The 24125-nt window shown below is 43.3% G+C and overlaps 1 protein-coding gene across 1 annotated transcript in view; it reads left to right on the top strand.

Annotated features, from left to right (window-relative positions):
* Tnfsf8 (TNF superfamily member 8) overlaps nucleotides 1-23700 on the top strand; it is a 31976-nt gene extending 8276 nt beyond the window's left edge. The window contains exons 2-4 of the mRNA XM_006979565.4: nucleotides 5918-5960; nucleotides 17228-17299; nucleotides 19789-23700. Coding sequence (XP_006979627.1) covers nucleotides 5918-5960; nucleotides 17228-17299; nucleotides 19789-20183 — 510 coding nt within the window. The 3' untranslated portion in view covers nucleotides 20184-23700. The remainder of the gene's footprint in view (nucleotides 1-5917; nucleotides 5961-17227; nucleotides 17300-19788) is intronic.
* Nucleotides 23701-24125: the final 425 nt, after the last annotated feature.

The following is a 24125-nucleotide window of genomic DNA, read 5'->3' as shown; positions in this document are numbered from 1 at the left end:
AGGAAAAAACACAATAGAGCATCTCTTATCTACCCTGGGAAAGAGGAATCCGTGATGGCACCGGCTTCCCAGGCACTTTACAGATAGGTGTTTACATTTTAATAAAGGCTCTGGACCCCAAACCAGGAGGCTGGGCTTATCCAGGCCAACATAAGAACACACATACAGTCCAGCATGGTATAGCCAGGTCTCTGGTTGTTTGATTTTTCACATATTGTACACCATTTCTAGAAAGAGAAAACAGATAAGTCTACCTTTCTCTTGAAAGAGAGATGGGGGGAGGGGTCTGGGTCAAGAGTGAAGTAGAGTGCTGACTTACTGACTTTAGTACACTGATTGTTAATAAATGTAGTATAGGACCGGGGCTGTTTGGGAGGCAGCTTGCTTTTCAAACTCAAATAGTAGAAGTGAATTGAAAATGCCCTGGGACACTTCCCTTTTCTTACGGGACTCCCTGCAACTGGCTTTCATTCTATTTAAGAATGTTTAATTAATTAAATTTTTCCTGATAGCTGAGAATTTTCTAAGTATCAAGTCTTATGCAGGGCTTTGAAGGGAAGACTCACATGGACATGTAGGACCCATTCTGGGAACTCTCCCAACTTGAGAAAATGAAACCGATGACCTTGAGCTTCAGGCAGAATGCTCTTGACCAAACAAAGAGTGGGTGGCCTCTGCTTAAGATAGGGGGGAACTATATGCAGTAACTAAAATATAAGCTAAACCTGAGAAAATTTAGAAAATGTCCAAAACTAGTACAATAAAACCCATATAACCTTCCACCTAAACTGATCAAGTATCCATCACATTCATGCTGCCTCTGTAAGCATATGTAAGCAAGTTGTAGGCAGTGTAACTTCACTCACTCAGATTCTGTTATCCATCCTAATCCACTACAACATAGTTACTAGAGCCAAGAAAGTTCATGTTAACTCAGCAATATTGCCTAATAACATGCAATCAAATACAGTTCATGTTTCATTTCCCCACATCCTCTGTGGCTGTTTTGTTTTATTGTTATTTGGGAGTCTAGTATCCAAACTAGGCTCACACACTGCCTTATGTGTGATAACTACATATGTTTTAATCTAAAACATTGTGATTTAGTGGTTAGCCCTACATGGTTGCACATCACATGCCTGTGATCCTAACTATTCCCAAAGCTAAAGCAAGAAGATCACAAATTCCAAACCATCTTTGGCAACTTAATGAGACCTTGTCTTAAAATAAAAATGTTTAAAGGCTCGGGGATGTAATTCAGTGCTAGGGCACTTGCCTAGTATCGGCAAGGCTTGGGTTCAATCTCCAATAACACAAGAAAAATACAATAAAACAAACAAGCAAACCCATAAATAAATTGTCCTGAGAGCTTGTCAGAAGTACAGATTTGGCTTAAGAGATTGCTCCGTGGTTAAATCCCTTGCTACCAAGCATCAGGACCTAAATTTGAATGTCCAAAGTCCAGGTGCACAACTATAAATCCATGGCTCCGAGAACAGGACAGGGAGTAGAGACAGGAGAATGACAGTATTCTCAGCCAGCTAGTAGGTAGTAAACATAGTAGTGACCAACAAAGAGACAAATATGGCAAAAGCTGAGCATGATCCCCAAGGTTGTCCTTCAGCCATCACAAGAGCATCATTGCATATACATATCCACACTCAGACCCATCAATACGCACAGACACACATACCCACACACATAATACACACGAACACACACACAAAGAGAGAGAGATTAAGACTTCCTAGCCCCACCCCAGAGCTACTGAGTCAAACCTGCATTTTAATAATGCAGAACATCTGTAAAATCAATAAAATTTGAGAAGCCCTGAGCTAATCATTACACCTACCCTCAAGCACTGGTTTTGTGATGTAGACTATTCTGCAAAAGACATGCTGATTCTGTAGTAGAACAATTTACATTCTGGGAATGCCTGAGGTTTATCCATGCTTGGTATTATTATAGCATATCTAGGGACATATGTCTGGTTATATTTGGTTATATGTTTAGTCACTTCATTAAGGGGACAGCTAGCAACAATCTGGTTTGTGAAACACTCTTCCTCGTAAAAATCCAATGTATGGGGTAACATTTTGAAGACATGAATGTCTTCCACTCAGCAGTCTGGCATTTCTTGATGATCCTCATCTTAATCTTTTACCATCCTGAGGACTGATGATGGAAGATTATTAGATGCTGTCATTCGTTCCACTCACTCGCTGTGTCCTATAAAGATGAGCTCTCCATTAGCAGGATGGAAGCAGGTGGAGGTGGAACCCAGCAAGCCAGACAATGAGTTGAGGCATGGTTCAGAGGAAGACAAACTGGATTGAGACTGAGAGTTACTGTAGTGTGAACAATGGTCATCCTCCAGAGCAGACAAAGACAAAGCAGGAAGTGGGACTAGACAAAATACATTGATAGATGAAGCCAAGAGGACAAAGTCCTAATTCCACCTTCAGATTTCCTAATATCATATTTGAGTACAGCTCCCTGGAGCCACCTTTCAAGACCATAAGTATCATATTTGCCTATTGTGTCCTGTCCTGAAGCCAGTGATGCTCAAAGAGTATCCCATGGCCCAGACATGCTGACATAGATAGAAGACTGGCTAGAACTACATGACACCTCAGAGACTACCCAGACCCCCTGAATCAGAATCCCTATTTTCATGAATATTTCACAGGATGGTAAGACCTTGCAAGTGTGAGAAATGCTGTTTAAGCCATTGTGGTCTAAATCTCAGACCTGCCAAAGCACAAGTTCCCAGTAAAAATACTTTCCCTGGGGGTCTTCTATGACTGTCATTCAGTCTCCCGTTGGGTTTTGGGAGAGCATGCTGCTGTTTTGTCTGCCTTTATCTAGAGAGACAATGTTGCAGAGTATTGGCCTTCACAGCCAGTATGACCAAGTTTCTCATCTCTAAGGTCTTTTGCAATCCTTAAGTCACTTCTCTGTGTCTCAGACAATTCCTGATTCTTGGAATCCAGTAAAGATCAATACAATAAAGCCCTGAAAGGATTCGGCTCCCAGAGTAACCTACATTAAATATTTGATCATCTTAGCTTAATGATAATAGAGATCTCCATGTGCTGTGAGCCAGAGACCATCTTAGAAGACAGTGAAAGCCAGAAAGGAAGGGGCTATGGAATTATCTCTAGAATGTTCCTCACTTTAGTTGCCTTTGATCACTTTCAGTAACAGAGGATTTTGTTTGAAAAGTAAATTTGGGAACCAAAGGCACTTACACAGATTTGTTCCATGCCCTCCACATCATTGCTCTGAAAGCAAATAGACCTTTCAGGGAATTATGAGAAATTAAACACATTATAAGGCTCAAAGCAGTCCCTCTCGAATAGCTACTGTTTTCAAACAATTGCTAATAATTTCCATCTTGGTATGACTCCAACAGCCCAGAGTAGAAATCATTGGCCCTCTAATCACAGTAATTAAAGGAGAGAAGAAAACAGTTCTAGGCTAATGATTGAGATGGGGGTCACTTCCCCTGGGAACAGACTAAGCATGATCATACTTTCCACCATACAGAAAGAACCCTAGTATTGTTGGAATGCCCAACCCAATGTCCACGGAGGCTAAAAGAAAAGAGGAAGTATGTTGTGGAAATGTATCAGGGCTTGGTAACCATGGTGATTGTTTTTCCTGAGGTACTCTATGGAGCTGAGATGACAGCCTCGGGGGACCCATTTGTTTGCATCTAGGTCAAGTCTGTGTCCTACCTTACTCAAAGCCAAGTCACTGAACAACAGAGTTCTCATTTCCCCCAGTCAAGGTCTCAAATTCCTGGGCACGGTTTATTAAAACAGTTTACAGATGGCACCTCAGCATAGTGCCTGGGGTCTAAACAATCTCTGACAAATCTTAACAGTCATCACCATGTCTGGTAAATGCAAGTAGTCATCATTTCCTTAGGCTTTGCTTCTCCATCCTCAAATGCAAGGGCTGCTTATAGAATGAGGAGGAGAAACAACGAACTGCTCTATCCTTGGCCAGTGGAAAGTTTACCTAAGAATTTTAGCCCAGAATTGGCCCTTGACTAGAATATCTTGGTATCCTTCCTTACAAAATCAACTTGGTCTGAAAGATGTTTGGGCTTGTCTCTCACTTTGGCTCTGGAATCACATCTACTATAGGTAACTAGAGGAAACTGTAGAGACCCTGTGTTCTTCAACATAGAAACAGTCACACTTCTGTCCTGAATTCCCCAGCCCCTGGGTAAAGGATGAAGCTACAGGACCCCCTGCCAATATTTTTAGCATCTCTCTCCCTACAGGGAAAGAAAGAACTCTCAGTTAACAGGCAAAAGCAAGGCCTTCCCTTCCAAGACTGCACCCCCATCCCATACAAATGGTCCTCCTCCCAGATACAGGGCTTATACTCTTGATGCTCAAAGCTGTTCTGAAGACCAGGAGCATCAGCATCACCTGAGAGCTTGTGAGAAATAAAGGCAAGCCAAGCTCTACCCAAACCTGCTGAATGGGAATTTACAGATCAAGATCCTCAGCAGTAAAGCTCCAGAAATTCTGTCTTTAAGCACTCTGGTCCATTCACAGCTCATGCCACAACTCACCATTATGATTCCATATGTATTAGTAGTTCTTAAAAAGCTGGTTTTAGTGAACTAGGTCCATAACATATCTTGCAGTGAGTGACACAGTGTACACCACAGGTCACCCAAAGTTGAATGAATGATTTTCTGCCACTGGAATGGCTCTGCTAGTGTTTCCTCTTTTACTATTCACTCTAGGTATCTAGTTGGATACAGGGCACATGGTGCATTCAGTCATATTAGGCTTCATCTAAATGGAAATACCTTCGTTCATGTGTTTGCGCTCCATGCCAATTGAAAATCATGCTTGGCATTAAGTCAGCTGCTTAATAAATATTGAAGGACTGGCTGTTGTCTCACAAGGCAACATAAAGGGGAATTTTGTGATGTCAGGTTTTCCTAAGAAGCACATGGGTAATCATGTAATCACAGATGTAAAGCATTATTACCCACATTAAGAACTCTCAGGGGAAGAAAACAATACAATCAGAAAACAGAGGGGAAAGGATCTTCCAAAGGATGCCTTCCCCTGAAAAGCTGAGGCCACATGCATAGACTCTGTCCAGATTAGTGTGACACCAAGGCTTGTATTCCTAAGGCCTCCTGGGCTGAGCTCCACCCCTTGGGCTAGAGAAGAATCCTATTTCTCAGCTAATAATGTGTCCACAGAAGGAGAATTATAGAGCTCTTGGGGATATAAATTACAATGGTACCTCCAGATGGTCATCAGAGCTTGCACAGAACACTAAGAAATCCAGATGGAGTCAGTGGCAACTTCCAGGAGACAGTGTTTCCATCAACCTCTTACTCATTTACATCAAAGTCTATGTAGACATTTGTGTTTATTATAGAAAGCATCATATGTAATATAATGTAAATGTAAAATACATTTTAGATAAATGTAGATAAATACACTGCTTGTGCCACATATTTATAAACAGTTGCTAATTATATCTGGGTATAAACTTGCAATAAATCCATGAGGTCAAAGAACCAGTTTCTTTACAGTATCATCAAATCTTTGGAATATACACACTAATTAATTCACAATTTCCAACAACAATCGAGGTGGAAAGGTATCTTCCATGTACATTTACAACACTTATAGATTAACCAAATATGGAAAGAAAAAAGTACGTCATTTATTCATTTCATTTATCTTACGTTGACTTAAGTGGGAAAAACCAGTAGCACGTGTGAAGGGGAGGAAAGCTGGCTCTTGACTGGGAGGTGGAAGTTCCAACTGTGGTCCTGAGTTCCGTGAACTCACTGTGTCTCCCTGGACGACACATCTTGTCCATTGGTGAGATGTGAGTGGTGACCCTGCTCTTCTCTCTTTTCTTCCAGGACTCCACTCCCAGAACAGCTGACAAGGTTCCCCTTAGAGGAGGTAAGATCTCAGATGTAGGAATGAATGTGTAGTGAATCATGCAGCTGATAGCACAAGATGTAGTGCCTACTGATCAACCAGAAATGCCGTGACTGTCCTCAACAGCAGTGGGGCAGATGGAGGTGGGGGCTGATAGGGCTGAGCTGATGCCTCTGACTCATCTGGGTAGCTCCTGATCACTGTGCTCATCCACACAAACCTCCCATCTGCCTGTAACACTCTCACTAACAACACTCACCATCAGTGTAGCCATGCTGCGGGCCCTGGCAGGGACGCAAGGCAACCTTGTATTTAGAGCTGGAAACCATAAATTAAACAAATTTCAATATGACTCCACTTCCCACCTGGAAGTCTCAGTTACACATCCCTTAAGCAGGAATCACAGTGCTTACCTCACTGTGGTTTTAGAAGAACCAATCATAACTTCTTGGTGTAACAACCGGCATATAGAAATAGTCAAATAACTGGAAATAGGCAAAATATCTAATGAAGCGGATGACCTGTGAAAACAGGCTCATTCCCTCTACATTACCAGCCACAGAAGGTATTGAGTAACATGTTTTCCCTACTAGTCCCTATGCAGAGTTCAGTTAACACTGAAGATTAAACTCAAGATCATCTAACTCATGTTGTCAAGGCTCAGAGAAGGAAAAAATCAGACTTAGAAAGAGACAAAGTATTTTGCTCAATATCATATGGGCTAAACAAAAATGTCCTTGACTCTGATTCAGTGTCTTTACATTCAAAACATCAACCCTCACTTAAGTCCCACCCACAATTTTCAGAACTTGGGTAGCAAGCACAGCTGGCTAACCACAGAACTAAATGAGGAAAGGGAAGAAGATGGGATAGGTAGGTAGGCCTTCAGGGACATCAGGGTAGAGATGCTGGGCATCCTTGGGACCAGGGGACACAGGGAAAGTTATACAGTTCCTTACACCAAGAGCATTCATTGCCCTTGTAGTTTCTTCCCTTCAGTACCTCCTACTGGAGACTTAAAATGAGCAAGGAGCCCTGGATGGACAGGCCTCCTGAACCTTTGAAGACAGATAACCTTGCCTTGGTGGACAATGTCTCAATATTGGCCAAAGTCACTTAGCCCCTAGAATGTGGTCTCATTTCCTCTGCCTATGTAGATAACCAGTTATGTAATCAATCAAGGAGCAAGGTAAAGTATAGAGGTCACAGATATTGTCCACAAAGATCCAGATGGTAAGTATTCCAGGTTTTGCAGGCCTTCTCATCTTGGCTGAAATCAGTCCTGCGGTTTGCCATGATTAGGACAGCCAAACAACACACAATTTTACAGGCATGATTGCATCCCCCTAGAACTTACTTATTTACAGGCTGAGCAGTGGTTGGATTTATAGGACAGAAAGGCAGACTCTTGTGGTACAGGCAGTACAGGTTTTGGAGTTAGACATCCTGCTAACGTGTTGCACATATTCCCATGGAGCCTTGCAAGGAACAATCAGCATTGATTGGATGTAACTCCTCCAGTCTGTGCTTTCATTGGCCTACCACCACCTCCACTTAGATATTTCTCAGTCAAACTGGAAGTTTTCATTTGATGAGGGGCAGTAGCCACGTTCCATGGACATAGTGTCAGTGACAAAGTCCTAATCAAGGCATCAGGACCCCAGCCACAGGGAAGAGCTATGCTTTCCTGTTGGTGGACACTCCAGTCATAGGTTTCCAAGTACAAAAGTCCACTCTAACTAGCGGCTTATAGTTAGCACCAGATCACATGAATAGGAAATAAAGAGCAAACTTGTCCTCTTGCCAACTAGTCAGTTACACTTAAGGTGTAAACACTCTTTCTAGGCACGCCCACCCTCCTCTGTTTTGGTGAAAATACCCCTCCCTTCATGGTAAGCAATTAACATAGAAAGATGCTAGATTGTTTACTCTGTCACTTGTCTTATTTTAATGACCATAAGAAGCAAAATAAAATCTCTCTTCTCCATGTTGCTCCCCAGCTTTTCATTTGAGGGAGAAATGTTTTTAGTTCATGAAGTCCCAAATTTGGGGGACCATGGATTGGACCATTTATGGGTTCCCTCCTTACCTGGCTCATGACTCAGAATATCAGAACAAAAACTAACAACTATAAAAAAAAGTAGCTTCTGATTCAGTGTTTCTACAAGCAGATTCTATTTGTCAATGCTGACAATACCCCACCCACCCCTTTCCCTACTTCCTTTGGGTTGGTCTGAGTACCAGCCCCAAGAGCTAGCAGTACAGGCTTGGAGGGATGGGGCATATTCCCACTAACATTCCCATTTGTAGTAAGTTACTGAGATCCGAGAAGTCAGAGTGACTTGCCAGGGGTTAGGCAGGAGGCAACAGTGTGGCAAATGTGAGAATCCGAGGTTCCCTCTGTTACCCTTACATGATGTGCTTCGGCTTTGAGGAGCTAGCAGCCTGCTGTGTGCTGCCCACGACTCCCACGTTTAATGCTCGCCTACACCTGCCTTAGCTCCGCATACTGTGAACACAGTAGCGGGATGAAAGAGAAAGTAATATCTGAAGGCAAAACCTGGGTCCTCACACCAGCAGGCTAGGTCTCTTTAGGAAATTCTTTTCTCCTCTCCGAACATCACTCCTAAATATTCTAAATGGACTTGAAATTGGGGCCGGGAAGAATGCTCACTGCACAGACTTGTAAGTAGGTAAAGCACCTATTGTACAATGTGAAAACCTGTGCCAGACCCCATCAGCCACAGAAAAAGCCAGGAGCGGCTATGTAGACTTATAATCCCAGCATTGAGAAGGCAGAGACAGGAAGATCTCCGGGGCTCACTGGCCAGCCAGTCTGGCCAAACTGGAAGGTTCCAGGTTCAGTGATAGACCTTATCTTAAAAAATAAAATAGCCAGCAATTGAGAAAGACATCTAGCTTTGCCCTCTGGCCTCTACACACATATACACACATGAATACACACACACACACACACACACACACACACAATAGCAGAGTTCGACACTTCCTGAGACTAGAATTCTCTTGTCCTGTATATAAAGAGAGAAAGTAACAGCCTGACACTTGTCTGAAGAAACTATGAAGCTACAATGTCTGTCACTAGCAAGCTGGTCTTAACCCTAAACAAGAAGCAAATTGCCCTCTTAGAAAAGGAAAGAAGGAGACTGGGGAAAGGAGGGCACTGTTACAAGACATCCCAGGCTGGGCAAACCTACCTTCCAGAAATTCCTGGGAGGAAATCCCAGGGGTGGCATGAGGTTTGTCACAGGACAGAAGCCACAAGGATGGGGAGCCCTCAGCCATGACAGCTGTTGTAAATCTGCCACCTCCAGAAAACCAGCAGCGGCCAGAGCCTGGAATGCAGGCCCTGCACACAGGCCGGAGCAGCCCAGCACAGGATATCCTTAGCTACAGGGAAACCACAGAAAACCACACCCGTGCTGGTAATGGTAACTTGCTATTCCTGGCCAGAAAATAGGCCCCAGCCAGCTGCCAGCCCGCACTCACTCCACTGTGCCTGAGACTTGTGGGTCATTCTGGGGGTTCATTTGGATCCATGGACAAGCAGAGATCCTGGGAGGCAAGCCTTCCCCGTATTCTTCTCACTGGGTTTTAGTCTCTCCTCTAGCACACAGAGGTAACTTGCCTCCTGCAGGGAGCCCATCCTGAACATGAAATGGAACCAAAAATATACCTTCATCGTGCTGCTTGATTGACCCTGAGAGCACCCATCTGGTCCTTGCTCTCCCATGTTCCATGAAATGACCCTACCTCCTCCATATACCAAGACTCCCACAACTCCTCATCATTTCCTGTTCTTGTTCTGCTTCCACAAAATTTTGGATCTCTTATATTGCTCATACTCTGGGCTTATTTGTTTAAATCTCAGATGGCAGCCCCTTCCCCTGGATTTTCCAGGAGTCCCAACAGATCCTTGCCTCTGTGTATAGCCATACCTGCAGAGAGATTTGAGACATAAACAAAAGCTAGCATGGCAGCAAAGTACAGCACAATGTCTCCCGGCAGGTGGTAGAGATCTCTGAGGCTCTTTCTCTTAAGGCAGAAGCTATTTCAGCCACTAGGAACTTCTCAAAGGCTAGCATACTCTATTCCTAAATTCTGGAACAGAGAGGGCTACTGTGGCTTCTGGGCATGTTTGAGAAGGTCATGTGACCTGGGTTGATTCAGTAGACTATGGGTTGTCAGTAGAAAAAGATATTTTTCCCTGTAAATGCTATGTGGCTCATGGTACCCACAGGTACTAGAAACCCAAAGGAAACTTAGACATTAAATGCAGGTTCTGGGTCCCCTCTGCTCACTATCCAGCCTGGCTTGAGTTCTGCCTCCAGCTGAAAATGGACACCAAAGACAAAGAACTAGACTGGAACCTGGAATTCTTACAGTCCAGTCTTGAAATGTGGAGCACCTCTGTGTTCCTCCCAGAGTCTTGCGTTTCCTACTTCTGAGTGTTTATCTCAGGGCTGAACCATGTGGCTGAAGCCCAGGATAAATGGATTTTGCTTCTGATATAAAATCTGTGAATTGAACAGCTATCCTAGAATTCTCTGACCATTTCATTATGTTGATTTTTTTTTACATATTTTGGCAAGCTGCCCTCCTCATCCTCTGCAACTAAAAGGAGAATATGGGCATCACAAGACACTAAATGAGGTGGGCCCTATAATCAAGAAATACTGAGGGTGAGGAAACTGAACAGCCAAGGAGACTAGTTTCTCTCCAGTATTCCACTGACCCAGTCTGTGACCAGGTGCCGTGTGGAAGCAGCACTAATGACAGAGATGGCGTAGAGGCTGCCTTCCTTTTCCTCACAACCCCTTCCCCTCAGGAGAATAACCATGGGCTGGCAGAGCCCTGCTCGGTCTGAGGGGTAGAGCTGCATCCAGGATGCCTGTCTCAGTGAGTTCCTCTTGGTTTCCACGTTCTCTTCTGTCCCTGTGGCCAGTGTAGGATGCTCTCCTGGGCGAGGTGGGGCCAGCTGAGGGCAGCGGTAAATTGCTTTTCAGCTGGTTACTTCACTGGCCACAAGGAACCGATTTGTTCCTCCGTTCGCTCTGAACACGCTCACTAAAACCCACTCTTAAGCCCACTTTCTCTTTCTCAAGGCAGAGCTAACAGAAATCAGAAATCTTTGTGTTGAAAATATCCAGGAAGTGAGCCCTTCAGACTGAAGAGCAATGGAGTTCTGGAGAGGCTCTCTAGGATTCTAAGGCCACCATTCTGAATCCCCACACCCAGAGAGAATGAGGAGGGAAGAGAAGAGAGGCAGAGCAGAGGAAAGGAGAGAACGCAAGGAAGATGAATAGGCTGAGGTTTGATACTAGAATTGGCAGATACAATCTGCCAGTCTCTAACTCCAGAGGCTATGTCTCCTTTCCCTAATATCCAAACACTTTGAGAAACAGGGGAGGGGGAAGGGGGAGGAAGGGAGAGGAAGCAGAAGAAGGGCAGATAGTCCTAGGCCTCAAACCTGGTTCCTTTTTATATTCAGTTCAAGCCCCCAGACACAACATCTGTGGTCTTGAATCTCTGCCAACCAGGTAGCCCAGGCCCCAGAACAGAGAAGGGGCATTGATTTTTTGCTATTGTTTGTGTGGTATACAGCAGGCTCACTGTTGTACCTTATTTCGTTTAATCCTCTGGCCAGCTGTTGAGGTAGATATTATCTTCACCTTGAAGAAGAAAGAACAGTTCAAAGAGGCCTACAGGTTTGTGCTAAACCATACAGCTAGTAAGTAACCAGGGTGGGATTCAGGCTTCTGTGTCTGAGCCAAAGCCTAACTTCCTGAGCGTGCTTCTGTACTTCCGCATTACAAATAAGCGGGGGCATTATAAAGGTTAGTTAGAATGTTAGAAGAATGTTAAGGTGTTTCTTAATGACCACCCCCAACAATGTCAGTTCAACCTGCCTTTAATAGACATTAACTCCAAAGAAGTACTCCTAGAGTCAAATATACTTACCTTACAAGCCACAACAGATCGGGACTTAAAAGGCTTCCAGCTTCCAAAAGCCTTCATAGGAGTTATGTGAATTCCAACTTGGTTTCAAGCCATTTTTATCCACTGTTTTCTCTGTGTTCAACAATAGGCATGCTATTTATCTGGGGTATCCCAAGTACTGTCGTGACTCCAGAGTCACCCATCTGTTCTTTTGCAAAAGGCTACTTACTTGCTCTTTATGTCTGCATCATAAATGTTCTTGCCTGATGGCATCAAGGAAATGGTTAGATTTGAAGGCCTGTGAAATGACCCACCTCTTTCCCTCCAACCTGCCCCCACCAGATTAAGGGCTCACTTTGGTCCCAAATGCTGCTGAGAGTGGAGACTCCTCTAGATGTCGCTGTTGGGACTTCCCTGGGTGTTCTCCAAGGAAGATGAAACTAAAATATAGGCCTTTTCATTTCCTCAAAGATTAAAATATTTCCAAGAAGTCTTCCTCCTTCCCCAAAAGTATCAGAGAGCCTCAAACAATTGTGTACAGATTGAGAAAGTCTAGTCCGACAGGTAATACCGTGGGCTTCATTTTAATGAACATCTCCTTAGTCAATCCTCTGTGTCGTGCCGTGTCACAGAGCTGTGCCAAGATAACAAGAAAAAGAGACAAGAAGAGAATGGACCTCACATTTGCAGTGGCTCCGATAGCCACGTGTTGGGCTGGTTATTTGACATCTGTAACCTTTATGTGTGTCCCGTCAGCTGCACATCTGTGTTGATTGTTACTGTCCTCACTTGGGTAGTACAGTAGCTGAAGTTCCAGGAGAGGAGAGGATGGATCCAAAGCCTTCACTAGAGCCACATGCTCTCTGAGAAGCACCATCTGCCCCTCCCGGGCCTCACTGGAGAGGTTCTGCAGAGCCAGCGTTGATGCATTTAGATCACACGTCATCTGCCTAGAAAGCCCAGTTGTCCCAACCTTTGACTTGACCCAGTTCCAAACATAGACTTGAAGTTATCTTCTGACATTCTCCCACCCTGCAAGATCAGGAAGGCTCTGGGGCTGCTTTCCCAGCACCTCCCTCCAGCTGTGTCCAGAGACTTTGGTTGCAGTGTGTGAAATCGCTACAGAATCCTTTCTTCCTTCATTTAACACTCACTGCTCCACAGGAAGACTAAGAACTAGGGACAGAGTGAAGCACTAGGAGTAAGGAAAACAGTTCTGAACTCTGCTGCTCTTTTACCGGCTGTGGGGTCTCGAAACCCAGCATCTCTGGGCTCAACCTTCCCACTAATAAAATCCAAACCTCCATTCCCATGACCCTTTGGGTCCAACATTATAAAATCTCAAGGAGGGGGTCCAATTTTAAGTTTGTCACAGTCCTTACCATCTAGTGCCTGGTCCTTTCAATCACCTTCAGCAATCTCAATCCCCGCCCCACCCCTTCTCTCTCCTCCTCTCTGGGAAACTAGACACTGGAATACCATTGACACATCTTTCCCTCCAGTTTTCCTAAGCGAAAGAATAGTCCCCCATCCTTCTAGAAGCCAGAGCTTGTCAACAAAACACTGACTCCATCTATCTGAAAGCTTTGATGCTCAGAGAAATGTACGGAGTCTGCAAAGATCTGAAAACAGAATGACCTGCCAAGGAATCTGGAGTTTTAGACTCTTGTCCTGGCTCTGTCACTAACTCACTCTGTGACCTAGGACAAAGCCTGCAATGGGGGCAACGCTGGGAGCATAGAAGTCATATGTTTGCCAAGTTTGAATACCTGCTCTTGCAGGCAGCTTCTATTTCAAAAGCCATACGAATTCTTACCGAAGCAGGATGTTCCCTGCTTAGATTTTAGTGTTCCTATCTAGATGGATAGCACTGTAGACTGAAGTCTGGAAATTCCTTTCTAGATGATTCTAGCTGACTATCTCTGCACTGTCAGTACTGATGTACTCTGCATTCATTGCCAGTACTGATGTGGGGGGTGGCAGGGTTGGAAGCTGGGGCCGGGAAGTCAGTCCTAGTTCCATTTTTTTTTTTTTTTGCTTTTATGTGTCTGCTGCTCTAACTCTAGGTAGGAGGAGAATATATCTGTACATGTTCAGATTTTTCAGAGACCCAGGGCACAGAAGAGAAAAATTTCACCTTGGTGGCAATCTAAGTTGCCCTCCAGGCTATATTCCCTGGAAAAAAACAGAGAGCATAGATACAGTTCACAGTCTAGGCACCCAATCCCCAAAGCTCTGGGGCCACTGCAAGGTTCCTACTGCATGGAATCCCCTCTAGAAGTCTTCGTATCCACAATAGACTGTCTTATCATGGATTTGTAAGCTGATGAGACTTGAGCTACATGGCTGGTACCCCACACAATATTGTCCAGGTCATAAGAGCGCTGTGACTTTCAAAGCATCCCACCCACTCCTTGGTCAGCACTGACTGGACAAATATTCAAGCTTCTATCTCTGTGACTTGCGTTATAACTTGGATGTCCTTGGTGTAGGTCTGCCCACCACCATGTTGGAGAAAGGGGGTCGGAGCGGTGTTAGCCATAGTCTAAGGGCTTTTGATCCTTAGAAACCACTGAGACCCTTGGTGTTGGGCCCCACCAAGCATGTGTTACTCTTTGAAAACATCTCCAGATGTGAAAGAACAGAGATGTTGCCTCTGGGGTCTTCCTCAAGCTCAGTAGTGCCACTTTCTCAAAAACCAGCCCCCTCCTTGAAGCATTTCCAGCAATGGCATTCTTAGAAGGAGAAGCCCATGTTTTTCCTTTAGCATGAACCCATCTAATCGATTCTTTAAGAAAAACTAAAATTATACCTGCCATTTGACTTCAGGAAATGCAACTGCTTCAAAATAAGATTGCTTTTTTCCATCGCTGGGTTTCTCAGAATTACAGCTGAGGTTACCCCACTATACACGTGAAGACCAAAGGGGAAAAACAGAAAAAAAAAAGACTGAATGTATGAGAGGCAAGCCTGGGCTTGTACTTCTGCCACCATCTGTTTGTAGATGCTCAGCTCTTGCAGATGTCACCACAAGCCACCTGATACAAAGGGGCCTTTGGACAAGAGAGATAGAGTCTATTTTATGTAACATCCTGGCTCTGATCAAGGGCGTGAGTCCTACTTTCCCAACCAACTTTGGCAGAATCTGTGAGAGTGAGGCCATTGTTCTTCCTGTGGGGAGGAGGGCAAGCCAAGCATCCCTATTCACTACACTGATGCTCTAAGTACTGAGTTAGCCCCTACTGAAGGAAATAAGAGAGATGGACTAGATGACTCCATTCAGCAAATGCTTATGAAGCACTTTCATGGCTGAGCAGTAGGAGGGACTAAACAGCAGTCTCTGCCAGGGTGTGTTTCAAAGGATAACTGACTTGGTGGAGGAAGGAGTCCCAGGGAGCTGTATGGGAGGTGTTCAGGTGGAAGCATGTCCATGTGGTTGTTTAGGGGAACTGCAAGTCTCCAAACTTCAGTAGGTGGGGGAAAAATCTGTTTGGGCATTCGAGTCTCATTGGCTGAGTTTTAATCTCCACCCTACCAGCAACTAGCTGCATGGCTCAGAACAAGCCAGTTAACCTTTCAAAGCCTAGGGTTTCTTACATACATGATAGAAATAGCTATAAACTGTCTCTCACAGGACAGTTGTGAAAATGAAATGAAATCATGGCTACATGTAGCATGTTCAGCAAAGTACCACAAAAAAATAGTCAACACTAGTTATGATGATGGTAGTGACAGTGACATTGATTACTATTAAGACATAGAGTAAAAGGGGGTGAGGGATGGTACGGGCTGAGAGTAGAGAGATCAGGAGAAGTCAGAACCCAAGATGTCATGAATGCCACCGGTAGGAGCTGTAGGTTACAGAAATTAGGGAGTGATTACCAGCAAAGGTAGCCAAATTTACATCTCTCTATTTTCAGATGAAACTGAACAATGGGGAGTCAATGTAGTCATAGTCCATTAAAATATCACACTTTGGGATCAAGGTTCTGATTATACACACCCTATGAGTATGTGTGGAGCAGCAGTAGACCTCACAAGAACACTGCTTAGATGATGAGCATAGGATAAGATCCAGAGAGTAGGTCAAGAAGCTCTTTGCAGGTCAAGAGCAGCTAGGGATGAATACTGTCCCCACTTTGCTGGGGGTTCTTCTAGTAATGAACTTGCTCAGACAGCAGAGGGAACCCTTCACTCAACTTTGAACCACTCTCAGGCCCCAGGGACTTTCTCAAATCTGGGTGGAGAGAGCAATGGGATATAGGTAGGGTGCTTATACTATTCGGAGAGTAAGCACAGCAGGGCACTGCCCCTAGTGCATGAGCTTACGCCTGTTCACTTCTAATGGATGGACTGAGTGCTCATCTCTGGTGACATCATCAAAAAGACATCAACCTCAGGTTGGAAAGCTTCCAGTGTATAGATAGGGGAGCCAAGGTCCAAAGAAGAGAAGAGATTTACTCCAAATAAATTGAATTCATGAGTCATTACAGGGTAATGTATAAGTTGGTTCTCACCATACAAAATAGCTTGTTATAATAAGAAAGAGCTCTCGTCCTTGGTGAAGATACGAAGAATATTTTTATTTCTCAAATGCTACAGTGACAGTAATACTGTGTTTGCCTCTGCCAAACAAGCTCCAGGTGGAAGGCTTCCTGCTAAGATTTTGCTAATGCTTCGTCCTCTTAAAATTGAGTGGGATGTTTTTGTCTTTGATGTCTGGCAGGATGGCCTATAGAAGAAATTCCATCCTCTGGAATGAGGCAGATGTAGGGAATTCTTACATTTTCACATGCTTACTGAGCCTTGAGTGTCTTCAGCAAAGTTGATCCTGGCTTAGTCTGAGAATCAGATCAGCTGATGCGGGTCAAAGCACAGAGTCTAGTGTCCACACGGCATGCTGGGCAGCATAGCTCCATCAGCATTGCTGCTAGGGAGACCAGTGTTTAGACTGAAGGACATGAGATTCCCAGACTCTCTCAAGCTAGTAGAGGTGCTCAATAACCCCTTTCATGAGGACTGTCAGAAATGGTGCCCAGTACACTATGGGAACTCAGATTGTATGTGTGTAACTTCTACCGTCTTCATTAACAGCCCAGGAGCAGTGATAAATAAAAAATAAACTTCAGAAATGTGAAAATCCTAAGCCTTTTAATAGCAAAATGAAAACAAAAGTTTGGGGTTGTTGTTGCTGTTGTTGTTTTAATTTAACCCCACAAACAGAAGCAGAACCATAAACAGCAATCTAAGAGGGTCACAGAAAAAGATCTGGTTGTCTGTAGTCCCCAGAGGTATACATGATGATTCACGCCTGATCTTGTTTTTAGGAAATTGCTCAGATGACCTCTTATGTATCGTGAAAAGACATCATTTCAAGAAGTCTTGGGCTTACCTCCAAGGTCGGTACCCAATGCCAGAAAGATCTAACCCCATGAAAAGTTAGAGTTTTCCGGCTAAACATGACCTGCACATGTGCTCTTAGCCAACATCATACTTTCCATAAATTGAATTTGAATGTCTTAGAGGAAGAAGATGAGAGTGTTTCTCTCCAAAGCTACCCCTTTTGCTGAAAAAAAAAAAGTTTAGTTGTGGGCTTAGAAGTGGCACAACTAAGCGGCACACTTAAATAATAAATAAATAAATAAATAAATAAATAAATAAATAAATAAATAAATAAATAAATAAAATAAATAAATAAATAAATAAATAAATAAATAAATAAGCAAGCCATGAGCTCGAGGAAAGCTGTGTAGGGATTGTATTGGGAGCAAAAGCTCCCTCAGCAGGTGGGAATCACTGCATTCACCCCTTTGTGTTTCCTACCTGGCCTTTAAAGACACTTTTGTCCCTCACCTCCATTACCTCTCCCTTCTCCCACTAATCCCATGCTGTGCACCTACCTCCTCATTTGGGCCAAGTCTTTCCCCTAATGCAAAGAAAGAACAGCCTCCATCTCTACCTCTACCAAGTTACTCACAGGGGAACTACAAAATTGCCTGGTCCCCAGATTGACAGCTTAATGAGCTCACTGGCAGAGGGCCTATTTGCATGTTGCAGTGTGCTTCAGGTAAGATGAGTCCCTTGTAAATGAAACAGTAAGAGGCACTTAGAGCATGAAAGAATGAGCTATGGAAGAGATGGCCAAGATTCTCTGAATAGCCATTTTGCTTATTCAAAAAAATCCCATTTTGCAGTTAGATTACTTCGTGTCTTTCCATTGAATTGTAACAAGATTTGAAGAGAAAGCAATGAATCAATTAAAACCAGTGTGCCAGCTTCCTGGTTCTGGGAGCACCTTTACCAGTCAGCGCTAATTTTCATTTGTTAGGACTCAGAGAACTGGCTTTCATACAAACATTTTAGCTTAGAAGTTCTGTTAATTCTCTGCCTTTCTAACAGTCCTAGGTAGCAGGCCCCCCACTGTGCATGCCAGAGGCCCATCCAAGGAAGCTTGACTGCCCTTTAAGGAAAGGGGACATTCAAAACTGCAGACCATGTTAAAGGGTGTATCTCATTCTTATTAGCAGATGTCAATTGCTTGTGACAATGGGTTTCATTGTTGACATTTTCATGCATGCACGTAACAAACCTTGGTTTTATCTTAAATGCAAAAGTTAACAGAGATTATCCTGAACTACTCAATACTGAAATTGAACAGTATTAAATATCACAGCTTTGCATCTGCAATGCCTGTCGAAATAGTAATCAACACTAAATGCTCATTCATGACAAATTACACAACAGCATAGATCTTGTTGCAAAATACAGTCCAGGTAGGTATGATCTAAAAGAGAAAGGAGCCAAAGAAATGGCTTGAGAGGTAAAGCAATTGCTGCAACCTAGTTTTTAAAAGCCAAGCATGGTTCCTCATGCTTGCCATGCGATTGCTGCTAAGGCAGGAACAGGGGGATCCCTGGAGCACACTGGCTGACCAGCCTAGTCTACCTGGCAAGATTCTAGCCAGTGAAAGTCTCTGTCTCAAAAACACAAGTTAAAGGGGTAGAGAGATGGCTCAACAGTTAAGTACACTTGTTGCTCTTCCAGAAGATCCAAGTTTGGTTCCCAGCATTCACATTAAGTGTCTCAAAACTGCCTATTTTGAGTTCCATTTCCAAGGTATCTTATACCCTCTTCTGGCCTACACACACACACACACACACACACTAACACACTGCAGATACTCATATACATACACATAAGTAAAAATAAACCTTTAGAAAAAAAAACAGAAACAAGGTAGATGATGTGTAAAGAATGATACACAAGGTTGTCCTCTGGGCTAAATATACACAGGTACATGCATGTACCTGTACCTGCATACATTCATGGGTCTAATACAAACACATATATACATATACACATAGGCACTGAATGGGGGTAAAAAGAAAATATTAACAACCATATGATGTGATAGATAATAATTAAGAGAAAATCATCTATAGGTGCTGTCTTCCATTAGAAAACTCTCCTGCAAGGTCTTTCCTTTTCCAGTGTAATACTGTATGCTCTCCAACCTTTAAGCTCAACTTAGCTTTGAGCATGAAACAAACAAACAAAAAAATACAGATGGTTTTCTTCTTGTGCCTTTCCGGTGTCAAAACATCTCAACAATACCAAACTGCCATGGAACCAAGATGGTGCCATCCATGGAGTCAGATACCATGACAGGAGCCTGGTAGTCCAGTACCCAGGCTGGTACTTCATCATTACTAAGTAGAAACAATGAACTATGAAAGAATACTCTGGAAAGAGTATTTCAGAAGATGTTTAAATGTTTGGGACAGCAATCAGTGTTCTAGAAAACAGGGCTGCTGACTGGGAACCTTGAAAAACAGTTTTCCAACCTGTACCTAACATGTGAGCAATAATTCTTCTTCTATCTTTCCAGTGTCAAAAAATCTCAACAATACCAAACTGTCATGGAACCAAGATGGTGCCATCCATGGAGTCGGATACCAGGATGGGAGCCTGGTAGTCCAGTTCCCAGGCTGGTACTTCATCATTTGTCAACTGCAATTCGTTGTGCAGTGCTCAAATCATTCTGTGGACCTGACGTTGAAGCTCCTCATCAATACCAAAGTCAAGAAGCAGACACTGGTAACAGTGTGCCAGTCTAGAATTCAAACTGAGAACATCTACCAGAATCTCTCTCAGTTCTTGCTGTCTTACTTACAGGTCAACTCCACCATATCAGTGGTGGTGGATAAATTCCAGTACGTGGATACAAAAACTTTTCCACTTCAAAACGTGCTGTCCATCTTCTTATATAGTAGTTCAGACTGAATAGTTGCTCTTGACCTTTAAGTAGAAAAATGTTGTCTACCATATAGTACTTCATCTGTCCAAACATGGGCAAAAAGAAATGTTAGGACAGCTGAAACTAAGTGTATGAATTAGTGTACTCCTCTTCTGTCCTTTGGAAAGATACAGCTCCTTGACTTAAAAAGTGAAGTCTCCTTCAGATGGATAGCAAGGAAGGAACATAGTATGTGGACAGATACCTACATGGGTACTAGAAGGGTTTGGGTTGCCCCAGCCTAACCACTAGTTCACTGTTTGACCATGAGCCCCTTTTCCTCTCCCTGAAACTCAGGGTCTGCATCTGAAAGAGTGGGAGATGGGGTTTGTGTCTCCCTGGTGTTTCCTTCATCTCAGAAGATGAAATTTGTGAGCTGAGATTCCAGATAGAGTTCTGGAAGGTCCCAAGCAGAGGAAGGCCCCACATGTCATGATGAAACTAATACCACCAGGAATGTCTGTCTTCTTGTCATCTCAGAGGGTCATAGGGACTCCATGCTGCCTTGTAGAATGATACTCCACCAGCCTGTAATGCCCAAGGTGATGCTGTCTCTTACCTAGGGAGTAGCTGCTGCCATCTCCTTGTATGTACTTGTGGCATTCCCTGCTTCAAACACCTCAGTCCATTTTTAGTATGGTTTTGAAGTCCCCCAAAAAGTTTTTGACAGACAATGAGGATCCTGAAAAAGAGGGGAGCTTCTGGGCAACAGACATCAACAGTCTTTCCTGACCTGAGAGGCCACTCAGTTCCCCTAGCCTCATCAGGCTTGGGAGTTCTACACCATTGTAGAAGACAGACTTGAACAAATCATTTGAATTGATGCATGAGCCCCTGGGAGGTATGCTTCAGTAAGGAAGGCGAGTCCTGCCAGGGCTGTGTGAAAGGATGGAGTAAAATATGAGTTTCTCTAAAGGAAAAGAGAAGAATAACGTTTTTCAGAGAAAGGCTAGAACAGATTTAAAAGGATAAGAATAAAACGCAGCTGTTCTGATGTGTGAGTGGAACACAGGGAAACAAAGATGACGAAGAAGAGCAGCCATGTCAACCTCCTCTTTGGTCTCCTCTATAGGTACAGGAAGAGGAGTTGCATTGTAAGGTCAAGTTACGGTGTGTGGTCAAATAGAATGAGGTACCGTGAACTCAGTGCTGGAGGGTAAGGGGACCAGCAGTGTGAGTGTTGTGCTCAGATGTGGGGCAAGTGAACCTTAGGTTAAATCAACTGGAGCATTCTAGAAAAGGCACATGCCATCTGAGTGGGAACTAAGCAAATGCTCTCCCCTCTCAGACTCTAAGTCAAGAATGACTCCATGTTTATTTTTCATAGACTGTCCTCTGGGCAGAGGTACCTGACCTTTGCACTATAGTTTGATTTGTTCCTAATTGCAGTCTCTATCAAGCTGTGCTCAGAAAGCCATTCACTAAAGACAGGAAGGCACTTCAATAAAAAAAAAATTAAAATGTAGCAGAATGAAAACAAATAATAGACAATGGTTATTGATAAGTCAACTGGAATGTAAATAGGAAGTGGACAATCCAGGGAGTTTAAAACTAAATTATGGTTCTTTTGAGGGTTAACCAGCCCCTGGGGACTTTCTGGCAAATATGTAATAATTATATTTTTCATTGCTGTGACAGAGTACCTGATGGACACAACTGAAGGGAAAGATTTGCTTTGGCTTAAAGGCTATAGCTCCCCTCAGCTGGAAGGCACAGCAGAAGGAGTAAGGGGGGCCTGGTCACACTGAGTCCACAGTCCAGAAGTAGAGAGATGGATGCTGGTGCTCATCTTACTTCCTCCTTTTTCCCATTCATTCAGTCTGGGATTCTATAGTGTAGTGCTGCCCACATTCAGGATGAGTCTCAAGTCCCTAGCTGAATCTGCCTCAAGATTCACAGAAACAGCCAGATGTGTGTCTCCTAGAGACTGCAAACCCTGTCAACTTAACAATGATTAATTATCACCACACATATGTAAGTGAGCATATTATTTTTCTAACTGGATACTTAGACTACCTAAGACAAATGCTAATTTGTTAAAAATTCAGTGAGTTTCCACACTATGCACTCATGTGCTCCACTTATGCTCCACTCACAGCATGTGGACACATATGTGCACACACGTGCACGCGCGCGCAAGCACACACACACATGCGTGTGCACACACACGTGCGCGCGCACACACACACACATGCACACACGTGCACACGCACACATGCACACATGCACAGACACATACCAGTACCCTTACAGAACTTAAGGAAGGTCATGTGTAAAGAAGATCATGTATAAGTTGAAATGTTCCACTTTAGTGTGCAAAAATAAAGTATCCCTGATGTTTGGAGGAGGGAGGGGGAGCTATGTGTGGTTCTCTACATTCAGAAACTGTTTTCACCTGCTCTCCAACACCCACAAGTGCCCTCTGCAAACTACATGACCTGCTACCTCTTCAGAATCCCCCAGCCACATAAAAAATGGCTCAGAGAATCATTCAGTGTCCAGGAAAGGTTTGATATGAACAGACAAAATACTGAGGTAGAATTTGGTGAGAATTAAATATACAAAGATGCAGATTCAGCATAATATCATTGATTATTTTAAACAGCCAAAACTTTCCAATTGAAAAAGACAATGAAGCCAGCCCGAGGCATCTCTGTAGTGAGGTCCTTTAGCCCTGGTGGAGTTCCTGCTGTGTAGAAAGCCAGGGCGATGTCTAGCCTTATCCAGCCCTTGAGGAGTGGCACCCAGCCTCCTGACTCCTGCTCTGCTGTGCTCACCAGACTTTACTGGGCCTCCTTTAGCCTTTGTGAAAAACTTCAGGTCATGTCTTTCCAGCCCTACACTGAAGCAGCCCCCAGGATCCAGGGAATGAATGCTCCGCCCTCCTCTCTCTACCCTAGCCGTCTTCTCTAGATTTGGTCCATGACTGAGTCATAGAAAAGGGTTAGAGCTGTTAGAGTTATGACCCTCAGAACCAAAGATGTTTATGATCAAGCCAATATTATTTTTTAATTAAAGTAGTAAAGTTTATTGTTTAATTTGTACCTATTCTCATACATAGGTGTACATGTAAGTATACGTGTATGCTCATATACACACATATGTTTGTGTGTACATTTTTCCCATCATGTTTTACGTATATCTGCTTAGCCTGGTTCGGGGAGGAAGCCTGATGCTTGCTTTGGGAATTGCAAAGTATATATATATATGTTTATATTTATTTTTAATTAAGAAGAGAAGTGAAAATAATATTTCTACTAGGCTTAATCAGCTTATTTAATAATTATTAATATTTCACCATATTTGCATCTGCTTCTTTGAAAATAAAAAAAAACTAAGATAGAGCTTAGCCCCACTCTCCCATCCCCCACTCTCTCTCCAGGGGTCATAACTGCTGTCTGGAAGTCTATGTCTGCCTTTCATTTACATAAATTTACATTTGTTTTCTAATAAGGATACATAGTACAATTCTGTGTGCTTTTAAATTTTTTAATAAAAGATACACTTTATGTAACATTTTGTGACTTGCCTTTTTTCATGTTAATAGTAAAGCTTTGGGGTTTACCCTGATTGACACATGTAAATCTAGTTCATTCACTTAAAGGTGAGATATTGATTTCATTGTTTCAAAATATCTTTGCCCATTCTCATAAGGAAAACATTTAATTTACGTTACTGCAATGCACTTGTGTGTGTGTGTGTGTGTGTGTGTGTGTGTGTGTGTGTGTGTAGCTCTCACCTCTCACTGTCATTTTTCTGTACAAAGGAAAATGGTGGTCCTCATAGCTGCTTGGCTATGATGGCATAAACACCCTATGACCACGTTTGAGAAGTGAACCTTATTTTCGGGAATCTGAAGAGCTCTTTCTTTTCTTTTTTTCCCCCCAGTATTTTTTTTTCTTTATTAAGAAATTTTCTACTCACTCCTC

This window comes from Peromyscus maniculatus, chromosome 2 (genome assembly GCF_049852395.1).
Source record: "Peromyscus maniculatus bairdii isolate BWxNUB_F1_BW_parent chromosome 2, HU_Pman_BW_mat_3.1, whole genome shotgun sequence".
Classification (NCBI taxonomy): Eukaryota; Metazoa; Chordata; class Mammalia; order Rodentia; family Cricetidae; genus Peromyscus; species Peromyscus maniculatus.
This window is presented reverse-complemented; position numbering and strand designations above follow the sequence as displayed.